The sequence below is a fragment of the Amblyomma americanum genome, chromosome 3 (genome assembly GCF_052857255.1).
Source record: "Amblyomma americanum isolate KBUSLIRL-KWMA chromosome 3, ASM5285725v1, whole genome shotgun sequence".
In the NCBI taxonomy this organism is placed as follows: Eukaryota; Metazoa; Arthropoda; class Arachnida; order Ixodida; family Ixodidae; genus Amblyomma; species Amblyomma americanum.
This window is the reverse complement of record NC_135499.1, coordinates 178753782-178771400: the sequence shown is the minus strand read 5'-3', so window position 1 is coordinate 178771400 and position 17619 is coordinate 178753782. Positions and strand designations below refer to the sequence as shown.

Sequence of the window (17619 nt, the reverse complement as noted above, 5' to 3'; positions counted from 1 at the left end):
GGACTTTAAAAATGCAGGGGTGATGTAAACATTTGCTACAGCTTTGCTGACTGAGTTCAAGGATGAAATGAAAGCGAAGAAGAAAAATGCTCATTAAATGTGGTTAACATTTGCTTTTTACAGGCTCTACTCTGAGGACCCTGAGCAGCAGCAGGTCTCACCTTTGTTGGGCAACGTGTGCTTCGCCAGCTCCCTCTACAGCCTGTGCTTCACCCTGCGTTCCTTTGCTTCCATGTACTCACAAACCTTTGGTGGGGTGAATGTCGCTGAATTTTCAAGGCGTCTTTGGGGAGACATTTACTTCAGCAACAAAACGTAAGATGAAGTTTTCACTGCTAGTAGGTCCACAGCTTTCCTTAATATGTTGATGTCTTGGGCACTGTATCGTAATATAGCTTGCATGTGACGTCATTTGTTCCATCTTTTGACTGAGATATTCCTGCACTAATTTTGTCCTTTATGTTTATCTACTGCCATCATTCAGACGGAAGTTCACCAAGAAGCCTCCACACAGTTCAGCTCAGAGAAGCTTTGTGGAGTTCATTCTTGAGCCCTTGTACAAACTCTTTGCACAGGTAAGGAAGAACTTGAGTTCTTCCTTGTAAGTGGAATGATTCTGTAGTTAACCCCCTTCTCTCTACTAATGTTTCGCTCTCCTTAGGTGGTTGGGGATGTGGACGAATGCCTGCCGAAGCTGCTGGACGAATTAGGAGTCAAGCTGTCCAAGACGGAGACAAAGCTGAATGTTAGGCCTCTGTTGCGTCTCATCTGCTCCCGCTTTGTGGGAGAATTTACCGGTTGGTTAATTTGCTAGCATCCTGTGTGCCCTTTCTTTTTCGTTCTCTCTCGCTTGTGCTTGTTGCTGTGTGCAACTGCCAGTGGCACTTTCCTCTTTTCTTTTTCTGAAGACAATTGCACATCTGCTGGCAGACATTGTAGGGTTGGTTTTGATTTTAACACATTGGGTAGCAGCTTCCGAAAGCTTGGTAACAATCACGCATGGTATGAACCGGATGTACATTACGCTTTTTGTTACAGGCTTTGTTGACATGTGCGTCAACCATGTGCCATCGCCTGCTCACGTGACTCGGGAGAAGATTGAGTGCATCTATACAGGCCCACTGGAATCTGAGCTCGGGGAAGCCATGCTTAAATGTGATCCTGAAGTGAGTGTGGAAAGGATTCGTTGTACATTGCAGTTAAGGCGGAGGTGCCATGCTGTCACAGTGTTTGTATGATCGCTAAGACAAAAAAAAAAAACAAGTTTTAGCTCCTTAGAAGAGGAACATATTTACTTTTCAACAGTATGCATTATTAATAGCAATTACAGTGTAGTCTCGTTAAATGGAACCTCAAGGGACCAGGAAAATATGTTCCTTTTATCAGGAGTTTCATTTGGAGAGAGAAGCTTCAGGATTTCACAATCTGTTCCGCGCTGCTTGGTCCCGACGAGGCAGGTGTACGCGCAGTTGGCAGTCTCCGCAGAAGCTGATCTCAAATGCAAAATCTAGATAATAAAGAGAACGTTACACTATGGGCACAAACTTTATTGCACAAAAGCAGTAAGCAGCGAACTTTTTTTTTTTTTTTCAAAGCACTAATGAGATTTGTAAAAAGGATGTGAATAGTCCACTTATTCTGCGGAAATCAGTGGGAACTGAGATTTATTGGCTTGTGAAAAAGGACTTTATGTTTGCTTGTTTTAGCTCTTGCAACCGTTTTCTTTGAATGGCACCACCCATACTAGACAGGCTGCTCAAAAACAGCTAAGAACCTTCTTCTCGTCGGAAGAAACTGTTCAGCATTTGGACTGCCGATTCCACCTGCGCAGGTGTCACCACAGGATCAGAGTCGGCAGTCTCGTTTTCGACTTCTTCCTCCTCGTCTTCGCTTTCATCGCGGGACAAACATCGGCTACAGTGTGCTCCACGGTGTTTTCCGGGCATGTTGCCACGTCACTGTCAGTTTGAACATACTCATCAAATTGTATGCCCATCGCAGCACAATTCTGCAGTAGCAGCTCTTCTTCGGCTGCATCTTGGACATCAAGCTCATCCTGTGTGCAGTCTTCTTCTGTAGCTGAGCCAAACCCTGCATGTCTGAAAACAGCTGGCAATAGTCGTTGCACTCGCCTGCCGCCAAGCATCATCAAGGAGGTAAACGGTGTGCAGTACATCGACCCTGTAGTCCTTCCCCTTGTCCATGCATAACAGCATCCTCCAGAGAAGGTTTTTGCGGAAGCGCGACTGGAGCATTTAGATTTCACCCTGATCCATAGGCTGGAGCTGCGCTGTGGTGTTCGCTGGCAGAAATTCCAACTGTATGGACTTCAGACCCGGCACAGTTCCGTGTCCAGGGCAGTTGTCGATGAGGAATAAAACTTTCCTCTTCTCTCGCGATAAATCCATTCCCTGAAAATGGACTGCGTCATCCACGCCTTGCTGTTGGCCTGATAAGAAACGGGCAAGGTTGCAACATTTTTGAAGCAGTGAGGGCGCTTCGATTTCCCGATCACTAGCGGCTTCAGTTTGTCGCTTCCCATCATGTTGGTCCCGATCAGGAGAGTGAACCTGTCCTTACTCAGCTTCCCCCCGGTGCATTTCTCTCCTTTGAATGACAAGGATTTTGAGGGTAGTAATTTGAAGAACAGTGCTGTCTCATCTACACTGTAGATGTTCTCTGGATCGTACTCCTGCAGAATTTTGAGTAGCCGTCTTGCTCGCCAATCCCCGCATGCCGTCATGTCTGCAGCGGCAGCCTCCCCTGAAATGGCACGACACACTATGCCATTCCAATCTTTAAATGTCGTCAACCACCGTTCGCTGCATGAGAAACCGTCAATGCCGAGCTGCAGAACAAATTCTTGTGCCCACTGATCGGAATGTTTTCACTGCGGGCTCTCCGCAGCCAAACCACTAGGCACTTCTCCAGAGCTTCGTGGTTGGCCACCCGCAGTCGTTTTCTTTGAGGACCAAAGCGTGACGTCTCGAAAGCCTGCCGCAGCTTATCCTTGTCCTGAAGTATCCTTGTGAGGCTGCTCTTGGGGACGGCGTACTTCGTCGCAAGCGCTATTTTTGTAAAGCGACCACTCTCCAAGTCGTTGATTATCTGCATCTTCCTTTCCAACGTAAGGGCATTGTGAGGTCGCTTCTGTGCTGCCATCGGATGCTGACTTCGCGACGAAATGTCCCAGACAACGCTGAACGGCGGATCTAAGGCTTAAGCCGCCTAAGCCTAGCTGAACACAACTGCAAGCACACTGTGACAGAAAGCAAGCGACGTGGTTGCAGAATGCGAGAAAAACCGGAAACGTCCATAGACAGAAACTGGGAAGAAGGGGGGGGGGGGGGGGGATAGTGATGCGTACCGCGATGGGGCTGCACATGCACGTCAAGTTGCGGTTTCGAGTCTATTTTCAGTTCCGTTATACGGTGGTCGGAAAATTCGAGCTCCGATTAACGAGATTCTTTTTACATTGCCTTAATACGAAACCAACCAACTGCGAGGCATTTGTTCCATATAAGCGTTGATTCCGTTTAACGAACTTCCGTTTATCGAGATTCTACTGTATTGTTGGCGCAAGTAGAGTGAGCAAAAAATGAACTGTAAGCCGCTGCGGTGGCTCAGTGTTTTTATTGTGCTTAGCTGCTGGTCCGAAGGACGTGGGTTTGATCCTGGCCGCAGCGATCGCATTTTGATGAAGGTGAAGTGTAGAGGCCCGTGCACTGTGTGATGTCAGTGCATGTTGAAGAACACCAGGTGCTCGAAATTATCCGAAGCCCTTCACTATGGCGTCCCTCGTAGCCTGAGTCGCTTTTGGATATTAAACTTTATTTTAAAAAAAGGCCTGCATAAAGCTATTATTTTGTTCGACTGGCCTGTTGACATGCAGTTTCTTGAAAAAACTTCTGCAGCAAAAAGAAAGATGCTTCTGTAGTGTTTAAATGATATGTTAATATCGGTAAATAGTGACCACTTTTGGTGGCTCCAGTGGATAGTTATTTAGAACTGGAGATCTGAAAAGACAAAGAATGACAAAAATGATGCATATTAGAGGCTCAGTAGCTTTCGGTCTAATTGATGAAATGCAGGCATATTTGGCACTTTTGTGGCTAGTGCATATTTCGTTAAGTATGCAAAATTTCTTTTTGCTGCACTTGGTAGAGCTTTAGTTTTCTTCTTTGAAAGTTACTGTCATCACGAAAACGCAACCTACGATGGTCAGGTACTGAGCGTCCGCACCTCTATGGATCGCATTTTCTTGATAATGGGTAACTTTGACCAATGAAAACCAATGGCCTTATCTCAGGACCTTTTGTGCGGCTTTCTTGAAAAGCGGAACGGTTGAACCCTTTGCGCAGTAACACTGGTAGCTACTGCTGTACTTTGTGACAGCTTGAAGGCGGTCAGAGGACACGGCTTTAAGCAGTAGCATCGCTTGTGTCACTCTCTTCCTTTTTGACATTTGTAGCCAGGACGGGTGTAGTTCGTTATTGTGAAGTCATGAACGTGATGAGAGTGCCTACTTTTCTTTCTTTTTGTCACTAGGGCCCCCTTATTGTGCACACAACAAAGCAGTATTCAACCCAGGATGCGACAAGCTTCCATGTGTTTGGACGTGTGATGAGTGGCACACTCCATGCCAACCAAGATGTGCGCATTCTTGGTGAGAACTATACGTCTACAGATGAAGAGGACTCCCGTGTATTAGCAGTTGGCCGACTCTGGGTCCATGAGTCAAGGTAAGAACCTGTACTGCTCGATGAATTTAGTGCTGGGCAGCATGTCCTTGCTGCACTCTTTGGATGGCTTCATAAAATTTGTAGTATGGTTGTGGTACTATTGTAGCTTGGCTTGTGTTTGTCCACTTTCTTCAGGGCTGTTATTGCCTGCCCCATTTCTTCACCACAAAACTCCCATCACATTCCAGCCAGAAGGGCAACATGGCATAAGCAGCATTAGCCCTGACTTTCATGGTCATATGCTCTTGGAATCCTTGACGTTTGCATGCAGTACACATTCCTTGCAATTTAATTTATAAATTGTACACATGAACAGTGAATCGAAAATTAGGTTCCATATATATAATGTATCAAGCGTTGATATGCTGCACGCTTGCGAAATGAGACTCGAGAACTAATTCTTGAAGACCATACTTTTTGTAGCATAGCAGAAGGTTTTTACTGCCCACTGCACCTGAGTTTACAGGATTCTAACAGACTTGTGTGGAATTTATTAATAAGACTCATTCGAGGCATAACACATCAGCAGCACCCGCATCATGCTTTAGCTTAGATACACTTTTTGCGGTTTCCCCATCCTTGGTTTAAAGGGGGATGAAGATGATTTTTTAAGCCACTATGTTATCATTTCATCACAATTACTTCACACAATAATCAGAAAGAGTTATTGTGTGCATCATCCTATGTGATGAGGCTGAGATTTGGATTTTCAAGCACCCTGAGGTAGAGAAATGTACTTCAGTCTTTCATAGTAGGCTTGCAGCATTTCGTGTTTTCAGAGCAGTAGTACGAGTTTCAGATGTGTCATTTTAGTTAACTTACCTTGGACAGAGCAGTGTCTCACCTTGATGCTTGTTTCTTAAGTTGATATTAATGTAGAACAAGCCTTAGACTGCAGTTTTGACAAGAATGTGTTGCCAGCTGTCTTGCAGTCAGCTTACCGAGTTTTGCATTTTTAAAGAACTGCTCTGATTCTTCACAAATTCATGTTTTCCACACATTGCAAAAGCACCAGTTCTTTCTATGAAGTGAAGCATCATGCTTGACCTTAGCTCAGCCAGCGCACTGATGGCACAAACGTCTTCACTGCTCCATGTTCTGTCTGGCATCTGTTTAGATACAAAGTTGAAGTGAACCGAGTTCCAGCAGGCAATTGGGTGCTTATGGAGGGCATTGACCAGCCCGTAGTGAAGACATCAACCATAGTGGACGTTGGTGTCCAGGAGGAACTCTTCATCTTTCATCCCCTTCGCTTCTGCACACACTCTGTCATCAAGATTGCTGTGGAGCCTGTGAACCCTTCTGAGCTGCCCAAAATGCTGGACGGTTTGCGAAAAGTCAACAAGTCTTACCCTCTCGTGAACACAAAGGCAAGTGAGCTTTGTTTAAAAAGTGGCACTCGGGGCCTTCCATCTTCTGCATTTGCACTTTTTCTGTTTAGTCCTGTTCTTGTGCTGGTTTTTCTTGACTTGCGGGTGCTTCTGCTGCTAAACTAAGGTTTTGTTTTGTTCTAAACCTGGCATTTATTTTGTTTGCAGGTGGAAGAATCTGGAGAGCATGTCATCTTTGGAACAGGAGAGCTGTACCTCGACTGTGTGATGCACGACCTGAGAAAGATGTATTCGGAAATCGGTATGCTGCTTTGCTTTTCCTGCAGATTTCACTTCTGCAGAATCTAGGGCTCCTATTGTAGTGTGCTAAATGTTCAGCAATTTCTGCCTGAAAATGCGTTGCCTGTTTTTTTTAGATATGAAATGTTCATAGCACGGAACAGTTGTGAGGTTGTGGACACAGTCGTGTCCACTTATAACCATATTCAAGTGCCACAAAAATTTCATTGTTACAACCGATGATTGTTATAAACGGGTTACATGAAAAAAAGCATAACAACTGCAAAGAGGGGTCACGGACTGCAAGTGACATGCGAGCTCTGCCGTGGCATCGTTTTGGTGGCCCCGAAAGGGGCCTTGTAAAAAATACGAGAAGGTTGCCGCGGCTGCCTCTCAGCTTGAGAAATCCCGAAGAAACGCTGGGGTGAAATCGCCACAAGCATCTTGCAATGTACGTCTCACTGGCTTGCACGAGAAAACCCCATGTCCATCAGCGTTGCTTGCCTCACGTGAAGCTTGCTGACATCCTTCTCCATGGCCTCTCTTTGAAACGCTGTATCTAGCCGCCGCCTGGCTGGAAGTTCACATTGTTAATTAGCAGGGCAAACTGCTTCGCCTTTGTGGCCAGAATCGGCCCAGTGGTAGGCAAGTTCTGGGCACGGGCACCATGAAACCACTCGTAGAGGGCCTCCTCCACCTCCTTATAGGCACCTTGTCGAGCGTGTTTGCGCCCACTGCCAAACGAGCACTTTTGTTTGTCGAACTTTTCAGCGAAGTGGATGATCGTCGACACCATCGGTTGCGATAGTGCCTACATCTTAACCAAGTCACAAACTTTCTTACCGTCTTTGTAGTCCTTCACGATACTGCACTTAGTCTCCAAATCGATAGTCGTGTGCTTTCTTTTCACTGGCAACGTCGTCCGATAATCAGCGGGCGCATCAGCCATCTTCTGTTTCGGCGGTGATTCAAATGAGACGGAGAAACCACGTGGCCAGGAACGACTTCAACGCAATCAACTAACACAAACAACCAAATCCGTCGGCAGAACTGCGTGGAATGAGGGGTGAGCGAGTAGATCAGCGCTTTCGGTGCATTGGCGAGGTCTGTTCGTGTTTCGGAGGGTGGCGCGGCATAGAGCTATGGGCGCAGCCCATTTGTGTTCGGAGGGGTGGAAGGGCAGCGGTAGTGAGGCGCACGAGGCTGGTGATGCGGAGAAGTCCGGAAAACAGGTTCTATTGTATGAGCGCGCGACGGGGAGGGGGCAGCGGCTGGAATTTCTTTCTTTTTTTTTCTTTTCAAGGATTTCACATTCCACTACCTTTTGGCACGAGCACTCAGGAGCCAGACTTCTAGTAAGCGGATTATTTTACCATAGAAAACATACAAAAGTGGACGATGCAGCAGCTTTTCATTGTTGTAACCGATATATTGTTAAAACCAGTATCGTTATAAGTGGGCTCAACTGTATTACTGAAATATGTGGCACGTTACCCTTTTTATTACTTAATTTCACTGGTAAATACTGTAGTGGTACATCGTTAATGTACTTTTTTAAGTATATATTGTCTGTACTCTGGTAACTCTCCTACTTCCTGCTTCTACTTTTAGACATCAAGGTTGCTGACCCAGTTGTCTGCTTCTGCGAGACTGTCGTGGAAACTTCATCACTCAAGTGTTTTGCAGAAACACCGAACAAGAAGTAAGTTGGATTTATTCATCATCATCATTTGTTATACCCTTAAGCTCAAGTTCCAGGAGTACACAGGAAATAGACATCAAAGCATCAGACAAAGTAGCTGCCATCACAACAATCTAAAGGGTAAATCCTGAAAAATTACAATTTGACACAATACTGCTCTCCTTGGATGGCTGCACCGTGTGGCATTTGCGCTATGGCACACCTGATTGTGCAAGAGGGTGTGCTCGCATCTCCTCGTGCCTCGTGCTGACCCGTGCCAGGCACTGCGGTGGGCACCATCCCGTGTGCTGCTTCTGGTGCATGTGTGGTGTCTGTGCTATGTTTCAGCGCACGTTCATGCGAGCGCAGTGCAGTTGCATGACTCTGTGCTGTGCTAATGACGTCAGAGAAATTTCACGTCAGATGCAACACGTCTGAAATTTCACCCACAGTTATACGCTGCACTCTGTGGGATGCGTGACTTTGTGCCAGGCAAGTCTGGAGTATAAGTCCGAAATTTCAGCATCCAATAAATCTGTCATCGACCTGTGTATTTAATTAGGAGCATGCAAAGAATCGCATGGTAAGGGATTCAGAATATAATGCTTAGTGCACTTTGGCTTGCTGCTGCTTGAACTTGTGTCTAGCAAGTTTGAAATCGATTTTTGTTATTTTGTTTTATATTTAATTCAGTTGCTTTAGTGAATTCTGGAAACCATGTCTTCTGACATATGCTATTGAGCTCTAATTAATTTCCTCTTTTTTTCACCATTATTTTTGAAGTCGCAGACTATTCACTTTGATTCGAAAATACTCATTTCGCTTCAAACTATTCAAACAAAATAACTATTTGCTTTGCATTTGCTTCGAACTGAAATTCACTATTTGCACATGCCTAATAAACACCTGTGGTGGGTGAGTTTTGGGTGACTGTTTATTTCGTATTGAAACCGTCTATGTTTGGCTTGGTTATGTTGGCTTAGTTAATGGCACTGGCTTCTTGCTCGTTTCGGCAGCATGTTCATTCCAACGTGGCAAAACCGACATGCGTCTATTAACGCTCCATTTAAGTAGAAATAACATTCTGGAGCCTTCTTAATTTTGGAATTCTGTGAACAAACAGAAGTTCGAGGTGGTCTAAGGAGAATCTCATAGACCTTCTTAGCATGTGGTCTAATCTGAAATTGACTGCAGTAAAACCTCATTAATTCGAACTTGAACGGGCCGGAAAATTGTTCAAATTAAGCGAAGTTCGAATTATTGAATGGGCGCTAGAATGAGCGGTCAGTGCGCCCCGCTGTGCGGGCAAAATCCAAAGCAGTCACACCTAGACCAGTTATCGCGAGCTAGGCGTTACTGCATGTTTGTGGCGGGCGATTCCAAGAATTAAATTCATGCGGTTCTATTGGCAAATGAAATAAATTGATCAGCCAATTATGCGCCAGAAGCAAGTACAAGAAGGCATTTGCGTGAGCAATGAGCTTTAGTGCTGGAATATAGGATGCTATTTATACTCCAAAACATGTTTATTTACGGGGTAGGGTTGTCAAAATTAAAAGTAATCAGTGGTGCGCATTCGCTTGCATTTCTTCTGCCGAGACTCCATCAGCATCATCTGCAGTTTGTTCAAGAGCTCCAACGCAGCTTCGAAGTTCTCATCGGCAGAGAAGTAGTGTGCTGCAACATCGAGCGCCGATGCTACTTCACATGCTCTTGGCAGTGGCATAGGCTCATCGCCGCAGTCAGACTGATCACTGTCGGCTCTGCTGACAGCATGTAGTCTCAATTATATCGGCGTCACTCAAGGGCTCCGTCTCCACACTGCTGTCCATGTAGCTCGCGGCACCAACAAAACGCATCACACTGGCATGCGAACTGCCATACTGCGTTGTGTACACCATATGATCGCAACCCAGCGACCGCCGCGGCACAAAGAAAACCTGGTACAGCTTGCGCCGAAGCATCGGCGGTGCGGGAGAGTGCTTCAGCAACGAAAAGCTGCTTCGGCATGCACAGGAGCGCGGGCTCCGCCAGCCTGGTGTGCTCGGCTTTTTTTTTCTTTCCATTATTTGACGTCTCTAAAAAAATTCGCAGCTCGTTGTACTTGCTATGGGTCAACTTCTATCTACAGGAATGGTGTCAGCAAGGGGCTCCTAGTTCGAATGAACCGTAGTGGATGCCTCCTTGTTGAAATTATTGGGAGTTTTTCCTCAATGAAATACACAGGGCTCTGCCGGGACCCGGGCGTCAGTTCGAATTAACCGAGTTCGAATTAACGAGCTCTTACTGTATAATGTCCCTTTGAAGTTCATAAAAGTGCTTAGGTTATCCCCGGAAACAAATGCATGTCATTCTCACTGAAAAATAAAGGATGGCTGGGGCCATATGCATTCAGATTGAAGAGCAGTCCTTTGCTTTCTTCCCAGGAACAAGATCACCATGATTGCTGAGCCGCTGGAGAAAGGTCTGGCCGAGGACATTGAGAATGAGGTGGTGCAGATTACATGGAACCGGAAGCGCCTGGGAGAGTTCTTCCAGACCAAGTATGACTGGGATCTGCTCGCAGCTCGATCCATCTGGGCGTTTGGACCTGACGCAACAGGCCCCAACATTCTTGTGGATGACACCTTGCCCTCTGAGGTAACTATCATTTTTTGCAAGCATCCGAGTGCTCTGGCCTGGCATCGTGGTGCCATATTTCTAGTTGGGTTCTCTGGATATTTCGATTTGACACTTTTTTGGCGAAATGGATGAATGTATACTTTCTTCATGCATGTACAAAATATGTTGCAATATATGAAGGCTGGCATTCAGCTATAGCCGGAGACCTGCTCACACTTTGTGGCCCAGATAAGAGGTGCGATGCGAGGCAGTGTGATATGCCAGTGAAAAATAAACCACAAAGCTTTATGCCGTAAGTAACAGTCCTCACTTCAAAGAGCACTGCCATTTTGTTCTGCTTGCAGACTTGGAATAGCGCATGGCTCTCATGCGAATCACTGCCGCCAGGGGGGGGGGGGGGGGGCAAATTTTAGTAGCAGGGGAACTGGATATGGGTGTCCCCTCCTCCCTCCTCCCAAGGCCACGTACTTGCCTGCCATGTGTAGTCGGGTAGTGTGTTGCGACATCATTGACGTGAGGACATGTGGGTCAGGCTTGTCCCGACCACAGCTGCTACTTTTGGATGGAGGTGAAATGCAAAAAGTGCCTGTGGGCTGTGTGATGGCAAGGCATGTTAAAGAATCCCAGGTGGTCTAAATTAATCCGGAACCCTTCCTCATGGCCCGTTTGTTGCTTTGGGACATTAAACCCAACAATGTACATCAATTCTTTTTCAACCATACACACCCTAGGCCATGTGTGGAACTTGTCTGCTTTTCTTTCCCTCTCTCCACTTTCACCACCTTTGTCCCTTAACAACACAACTGAGACATCCATACAAAGTGGAACAGTGGCTGCAGTTTTCTTTTTATAGTAACCTCCTTCTCCGTGACTTGTGTACACATTTGCTGATAAAGGTTGCTGTTCAAATTCTCATGGTGAAGGACATGCTGCAGTGGTAATGCGCAAGTGCAACTAGTACAGATTTTTTTTTCGAAGAAGTGTTCAAGCTGTTTCCAATTCAAACTGAAGAGGGCTTACAGTACAAACAAAATGGCAGCTTGGCAATTGATGGCAATGCTCCAATTAGTGTGAGTGGCATCTCAAAAATCAAGCAATGAGTTGAGATGCATGAGGGTCCCACTCAAAAGTCCTGAAAATCAAACTTGCCCAAGGTTTCGGCTTCCAAAAAACGAGAGGCAAATGTGTGTTGGTGTCATACTGCACTACATTTTACTTATCCAGAATTCAGTTACCTGGATCATGTAGACTGCATTTCCTCTACAAATTTACATTTCTCAGTGTGTACAGATGCAGGCCTTAAGAGTTTTTCTGCATCAAAATTGCCTATTTTTTTTCTATCACTTTTCTGGTAGTAGTGCATTCACATCTAGTTTTCTAGTCTGGCGTGTAATTTTTTGCCTTTGTATGGGATCAGTAGCATGAGTACAATGCTGAAACCGTAATATCAACATGGAGCACGAAACCGAACATTATGCAGTGTTTGCACATCTTTTTGTGGTTCAGCTTGTGTACGCCATTTGCGTAGCTCTAGTGCAAATCTCTGCAAAACTGGTTCAAAGCTGCATCTGTATGACATGCATTTTTTTTCATGTGGTTTCTTATATATAGGCAAGGCACTTAATGTGACGATACAGTTGTTCATTTTTTAATGTTAATGTTGCCAGAGTGCTCAGTTTTGTTTTTTTACCACCTTTATTAGTATTACTGTAGGATGTCATTAATTCTAACTGGCTTAATTTGAACTGATGCTGTGGTCCCGTCAAGATGAAGTTATAAAAAGGCTCCACTCAGCTTGAACTCCACATTCTTAAACAAAATTTTTCAGTCTCCTTTGAGCTCGAATTATCGAGAGTGACCTTTATGGTAACGTTGTTGCGCTGTAATCTTTGAGCCTCTCCTGTCTGCCTTCCCAAGGTGGACAAAGGGCTGCTCAGCATGGTAAAGGACAGCATTGTCCAAGGATTCCAGTGGGCCACTCGTGAAGGACCTCTCTGTGAAGAACGTGAGTTTGTACTTTTGTGTCTGAACACCTGTTTGATAGTTTCCTTCTTTCCTGTTGCTTGAACAAATAGTGTCCATTCACACTTGCTGCTTACTTATAGTGCGTGCAACTCTTTTTGAAGGCACTGATTAGTTTGAAACAAAAATCACACTGCAAGTGACATTATGAAGGCTTTTTCTGTATCTGGAGGATGCATTAGAAATTGCCTTAAAGTGGTTCTTTTCAGTGAGGAAAAACATGTATCCTGTATTGCGGTGGCTGTGTCTTTGGTGTTCGGTTGCCGATCCCAAGGACCTGGGCTTGACCCTAGCAGCAGTGGCTTTATTTCAATGGAAGAAAAATACACAAATTCCCTTTGCTGTGCGATGTCAGCGGCATAGCACACAATTGTGCACGTGACTTCTAAAATCTTTTTTGGAGTGGCCTACAAGTATTTGCATGAAGTCAGATATGCTGGCTATATTTGAAAGCGCTGCTAGACAGAATGGTAGATGTTTTGATAGGTGTCTTGGCATGCACGTTAGTATAGCAAAAGGATAAAGTTGATCGCTTGCTGTTGTCCACATTTCGGGCGGTAAAGAATAATCTTTCTGAAAATTTTGGAGTCTGTTGGAAACGTTGACAGACTAACCGGGGTCAGCAAAATGTTTAGCTTACGGGCTTGTTAATGGGTTTTGTTAGATCTACAGCTGTGTTTATAATTATTTCTTGGAATTCAGGGTATTAATAGGCCAATGCTCTTTTTATAGCTATTCGTAACTGCAAGTTCAAGATCCTGGACGCTGTGATAGCAAACGAGCCCATCCATCGCGGTGGAGGCCAGATCATCCCCACTGCTCGTCGTGTGGCCTATTCTGCATTCTTGATGGCTACTCCACGTCTCATGGAGCCATACTACTTTGTGGAAGTGCAAGCCCCAGCAGACTGTGTCTCAGCCGTCTACACAGTTCTTGCTCGTAGAAGGTGTGTGTCTGCCTTAATTTTACACGTACAATATGGGGACACTGCATCTGTGTGCACCACATGCAGCGTTAGTGTTTTAAAGTGTAACCTTATATGACGCTTTATCGTTATTGGGCTGTCATCCTACCAGTAAGATGGAAAGCTGGGCGAGTTGAATCGGATGCATAGCATCCTCATTTTTCGCACTACCTTCACTATGAATGTGTCATGCTTACGCAGCATGCAGCATGTAAGGCTGCCATGACAGTGGCGCTCCCTATGCATATGCATAAGTTGAGAAAGCACTTTATATGGTTTCAAGGCAACAAAATCAGATTCAAATTAAAAAAAGCCACAGCCACCCTACCCTCTCTGCACTATTCCATTGCCAACAGTCTTTGCTGCACATCGAAGTATGCTTTCTATTGCTTGCTGTCTGTGCTCCTCGCCTGTGCTTCAGGATGTCTGTGTTTGAAAGATCTAGCTTTGAGGCCTCATCTTTGCACTTTTATCTTAATGCTGACGTTCTCTGCTTTCTTACTATGGCTGAAAAAAAATTAATGCCTGGCCTTGAAGCTTAGTCTCAAGGTCTAAGTTCTATATTTCATCTCAGCACTTCCTTTTCTGCACTCTGTGCTTTCTGTGTTTTAAGCAGTCAATACTTCACATTGCAGTTTGGCACGAGGCACTGCCTTCGCATTTTATTTTTTATCCCTCCCATGTGCACATTGATTCCACATCCAAAAATCATTTGTCATGCAGGAGCTCTGCATACCATTTATTACTCTCATGTTAGCCAGGAAGTCTCAACTTGCTGCTTGTCTTGGCATCTTCAGTTCATACACTTCACTGCAAAATTTCTAATCTGGGCAGGCCTTAATTCCCGCTTTCAGTTGTCTTGACTCATTATGTGCCTTAGTGACATATCTTGTATGCCATTTTGTTCTCACACCTTAGTGATGCGCTTCATTCTGAGTTCTTCTTCTCATTACAGCAAGAACGAACTTATCCTCACTGAATTACGCAGCTTTGCCTTATAAATCGGTTTTTGCCGCTTTGTTGCTTTCCCCACTCACCCTGCACATTGCTTGGGCACTGCATAGTGCTTCATTCCTTCGTTTTCACTGTTCCTGGCTCTTCTTTGTAGTTGTGTTAAAGCTGTGGTCATTATAAGCTTCATGCAAATTGCATTTCTTGACTGGAAGCAGCAGTAACCGCGAAAGGATCATTTGCAGAATGCTCGGTAGATTTACAAAAGAGCTGGCACCCCTGTTTCTAAGCGCATGGATGTGTGGTATTAAAAAAATGCTTCACGGGAATACCGTGACCTAGCCTAGTATTGTGTTGAGTCATTATCGGTCGTATTATCTTAGCAGTCATGTTACTTGTGCATGTGACATTGCATGTCCAACTGCATGCCATTGATTGCATAAACAGTTTACTGGGGCTTATAAGTAACGACATCAGTTAGTATTAAATCAGTTTTGACCTTGTTGCATAAAACAGCCTTAATGACATCGAAATGGGGCCATTTATATTGCCACTGAGATAGCATCTGATGAGTTAGTAGGAAAGCATTTTTTTTTTTCAGCTAGTATGTATAGCTCTCAGTAATAAAGATCCCAGCACACGGACTGGGATATGCGTTTTTGTTTGCGAAGGATAGACCCACCATTTTATAGCGAGGTAATGGCCATATAATTTACCTCGCTCTGTGGAGTTCAGTCTAACCCCGTGCCCTTCATTTGTTTGTTTGTGTGACTTGCAGAGGTCACGTGACACAGGATGCACCGGTCCCCGGGTCCCCCCTGTACACCATTAAGGCATTCATTCCGGCCATTGACTCATTTGGGTTTGAGACTGACCTCAGGACACACACCCAGGGCCAGGCATTCTGCCTCTCTATGTTCCACCACTGGCAGGTGAGAGGGATCCTTTATCTTGGACTTCTGAGCTTACATTGTATTATCTTTTTGACTCCCATTCGGCACTTCACAAGCGCCTTTCATTACTGAGATTTTTTCTTCCATTACTTTTTTTTTGTTCATAAAGAATGCATCAAACGCTGTCAATATTTCAGCACATCCAGGAATTTTGCATATCTTCGAGAGTCACAGTATTTTCGGCTGTCATTCCTCCGAAGCATATCAAATGACTAAGGAAGGGGACCCCTCATTGTAATACATTATAAAGCCCTGCAAAACATCAGTGAGAGCCATGCTGTTGCGAAGCTGTCTCAATGAAACCACAGGGATGTTAGGACGACAACGGTTACAGACTACTTCACACTACAAGACCCGGGGCCTTTTGTGCAAGGCATTGTTTCTGAAGTTGTTTTCTTTTTCTTCCCAGATTGTGCCTGGTGATCCTTTGGACAAAAGTATAGTAATTCGGCCACTTGAGCCTCAGCCAGCTCCTCACCTTGCCAGGGAATTCATGATCAAGACGCGAAGAAGGAAGGTGAGCCTTGCCTAGGCTTTTTGGATCAGGTCTTTTTGTTATTGTTGTTGTTGTTGTTGTGACGATCAGCAATAGGAATGGCAAGATCTGATGATGTTTTGGCTTAAATGGTGTGGTATCTAAGGTGAAGTGAATGGTACTTTAATGGTGCAAAGGTGGAAGTGACTGTACCATGAAATAAAGGCTACCTGCCAGCTGGCAAGGTTTTTTGTGTCCTGGCATAGTAGCACTCACATATGCACTCTGTACAAGTTCTGTTGTTTCATTCATTGTAAGCTTGCACGTCATGGCTGTGTAAAGCATTAGGTTTTAAATAGCATGCAATAGTTATTTCTTGCCTTGGTCTTGCAAACTTTTTTCTTAATAGTACAAACTATTTTTCTTGCTTTGTTTGCTGTGATACAAATGCCCATTATTCCACTACAGGGACTAAGTGAAGATGTCAGCATCAACAAGTTCTTCGACGACCCCATGTTGCTGGAGCTTGCACGACAGGACGTCATGCTCTCATATCCGCTGTAGTTGTTCAGAGTCCTACATGTACAGTTTCTTTTGTCATCGATTTCATGGAATAAATGCATCATTTTCCTGTGCTGTATTTTGGCTGCTTGACTGAAAAAGGTGCGCTTCGTTCAACTAACCACTGCGGGATCCCAGGCCCCTCTATGGCTGTGCATGGAATGCTGAGCAGTGCACGCAGAATCACTTTACTCCAGGTGCAAACAAGTGCACCCAAGTGCAACACCACTAAGCGTGGATTTACGGGAGGTGAGTGACTCACCTTCCCCTTATATCCACCGTTGTGTTGTGCTTCCTCCACCAACATCAAGTGAAGAAGCGGCTGTTGAGACATGACTCCATGTTCCGCCAACATGGAGACGGCTGTTGAGGCATGGTTCCTCTAGTTGCCATTCAGGAAAGCCATTGAGGGAAGCGTCTGTCAAAAGTTGGCTGCTCCACCTATAATAGTGGAGCGAGACAGAAGGGGTAGAGGTGCCGCTGCGCTTCCCTTTGTCAAAGCAGAATGCGGTTCCCGTGGCCTAGTTCTGGAGTGTGGTTCCTCTTTCTGCCATCCGCAGGTGTGCGTGCAGGGCCTTGGTGTGCCTCCTTAAGCTACTGCTGCTCTCGCATGACGAAATTGCTGGTTCATCAGTAGGAGTCTCTCGTTCACACCTGGACGAGGGTGAAGTAGTGCTCTCTCATGAGCGCCTACTACGCAGCATTTTGCCCAGAGCCATAAGGGTAAGGGACCGTGAAGACATAGAAGTTTTCCCGTGCACTGCAAACAGCGGAACTATACATGTCGCTGCCATTGGCCGTTTTCACTAGCAAACGATGATTTAAACACAGATTTTTTTGTCGGCGTATTTCTGAACCTAGGCAGCGCTGCCATTCGCTTTCTTGTGGGGTTCACGGGAGCCCTTTTTGGCCTTGATGTCGCGAGTTTAAATCGTGTGGCGGCAAAAAAAATTGCATTTTTAAATGCACTTTTTTTTTCAATAATGCATCTTTTGCTTTCAAACAAACAGCATAGCAGCAAAGAGCCAAATGTGTCGC

General features: G+C 45.1%; 1 protein-coding gene across 1 annotated transcript in view; it reads left to right on the top strand.

Moving 5' to 3' along the window:
- The window catches only part of LOC144125530 (116 kDa U5 small nuclear ribonucleoprotein component), a 30184-nt gene extending 13524 nt beyond the window's left edge, over window positions 1-16660 (top strand). The window contains exons 11-24 of the mRNA XM_077659013.1: window positions 124-315; window positions 485-575; window positions 662-797; window positions 1039-1166; window positions 4549-4742; window positions 5860-6112; window positions 6281-6374; window positions 7964-8054; window positions 10460-10673; window positions 12573-12660; window positions 13410-13623; window positions 15371-15524; window positions 15955-16062; window positions 16489-16660. Coding sequence (XP_077515139.1) covers window positions 124-315; window positions 485-575; window positions 662-797; window positions 1039-1166; window positions 4549-4742; window positions 5860-6112; window positions 6281-6374; window positions 7964-8054; window positions 10460-10673; window positions 12573-12660; window positions 13410-13623; window positions 15371-15524; window positions 15955-16062; window positions 16489-16584 — 2053 coding nt within the window. The 3' untranslated portion in view covers window positions 16585-16660. The remainder of the gene's footprint in view (window positions 1-123; window positions 316-484; window positions 576-661; window positions 798-1038; window positions 1167-4548; window positions 4743-5859; window positions 6113-6280; window positions 6375-7963; window positions 8055-10459; window positions 10674-12572; window positions 12661-13409; window positions 13624-15370; window positions 15525-15954; window positions 16063-16488) is intronic.
- The last annotated feature ends 959 nt before the right edge of the window (window positions 16661-17619 follow it).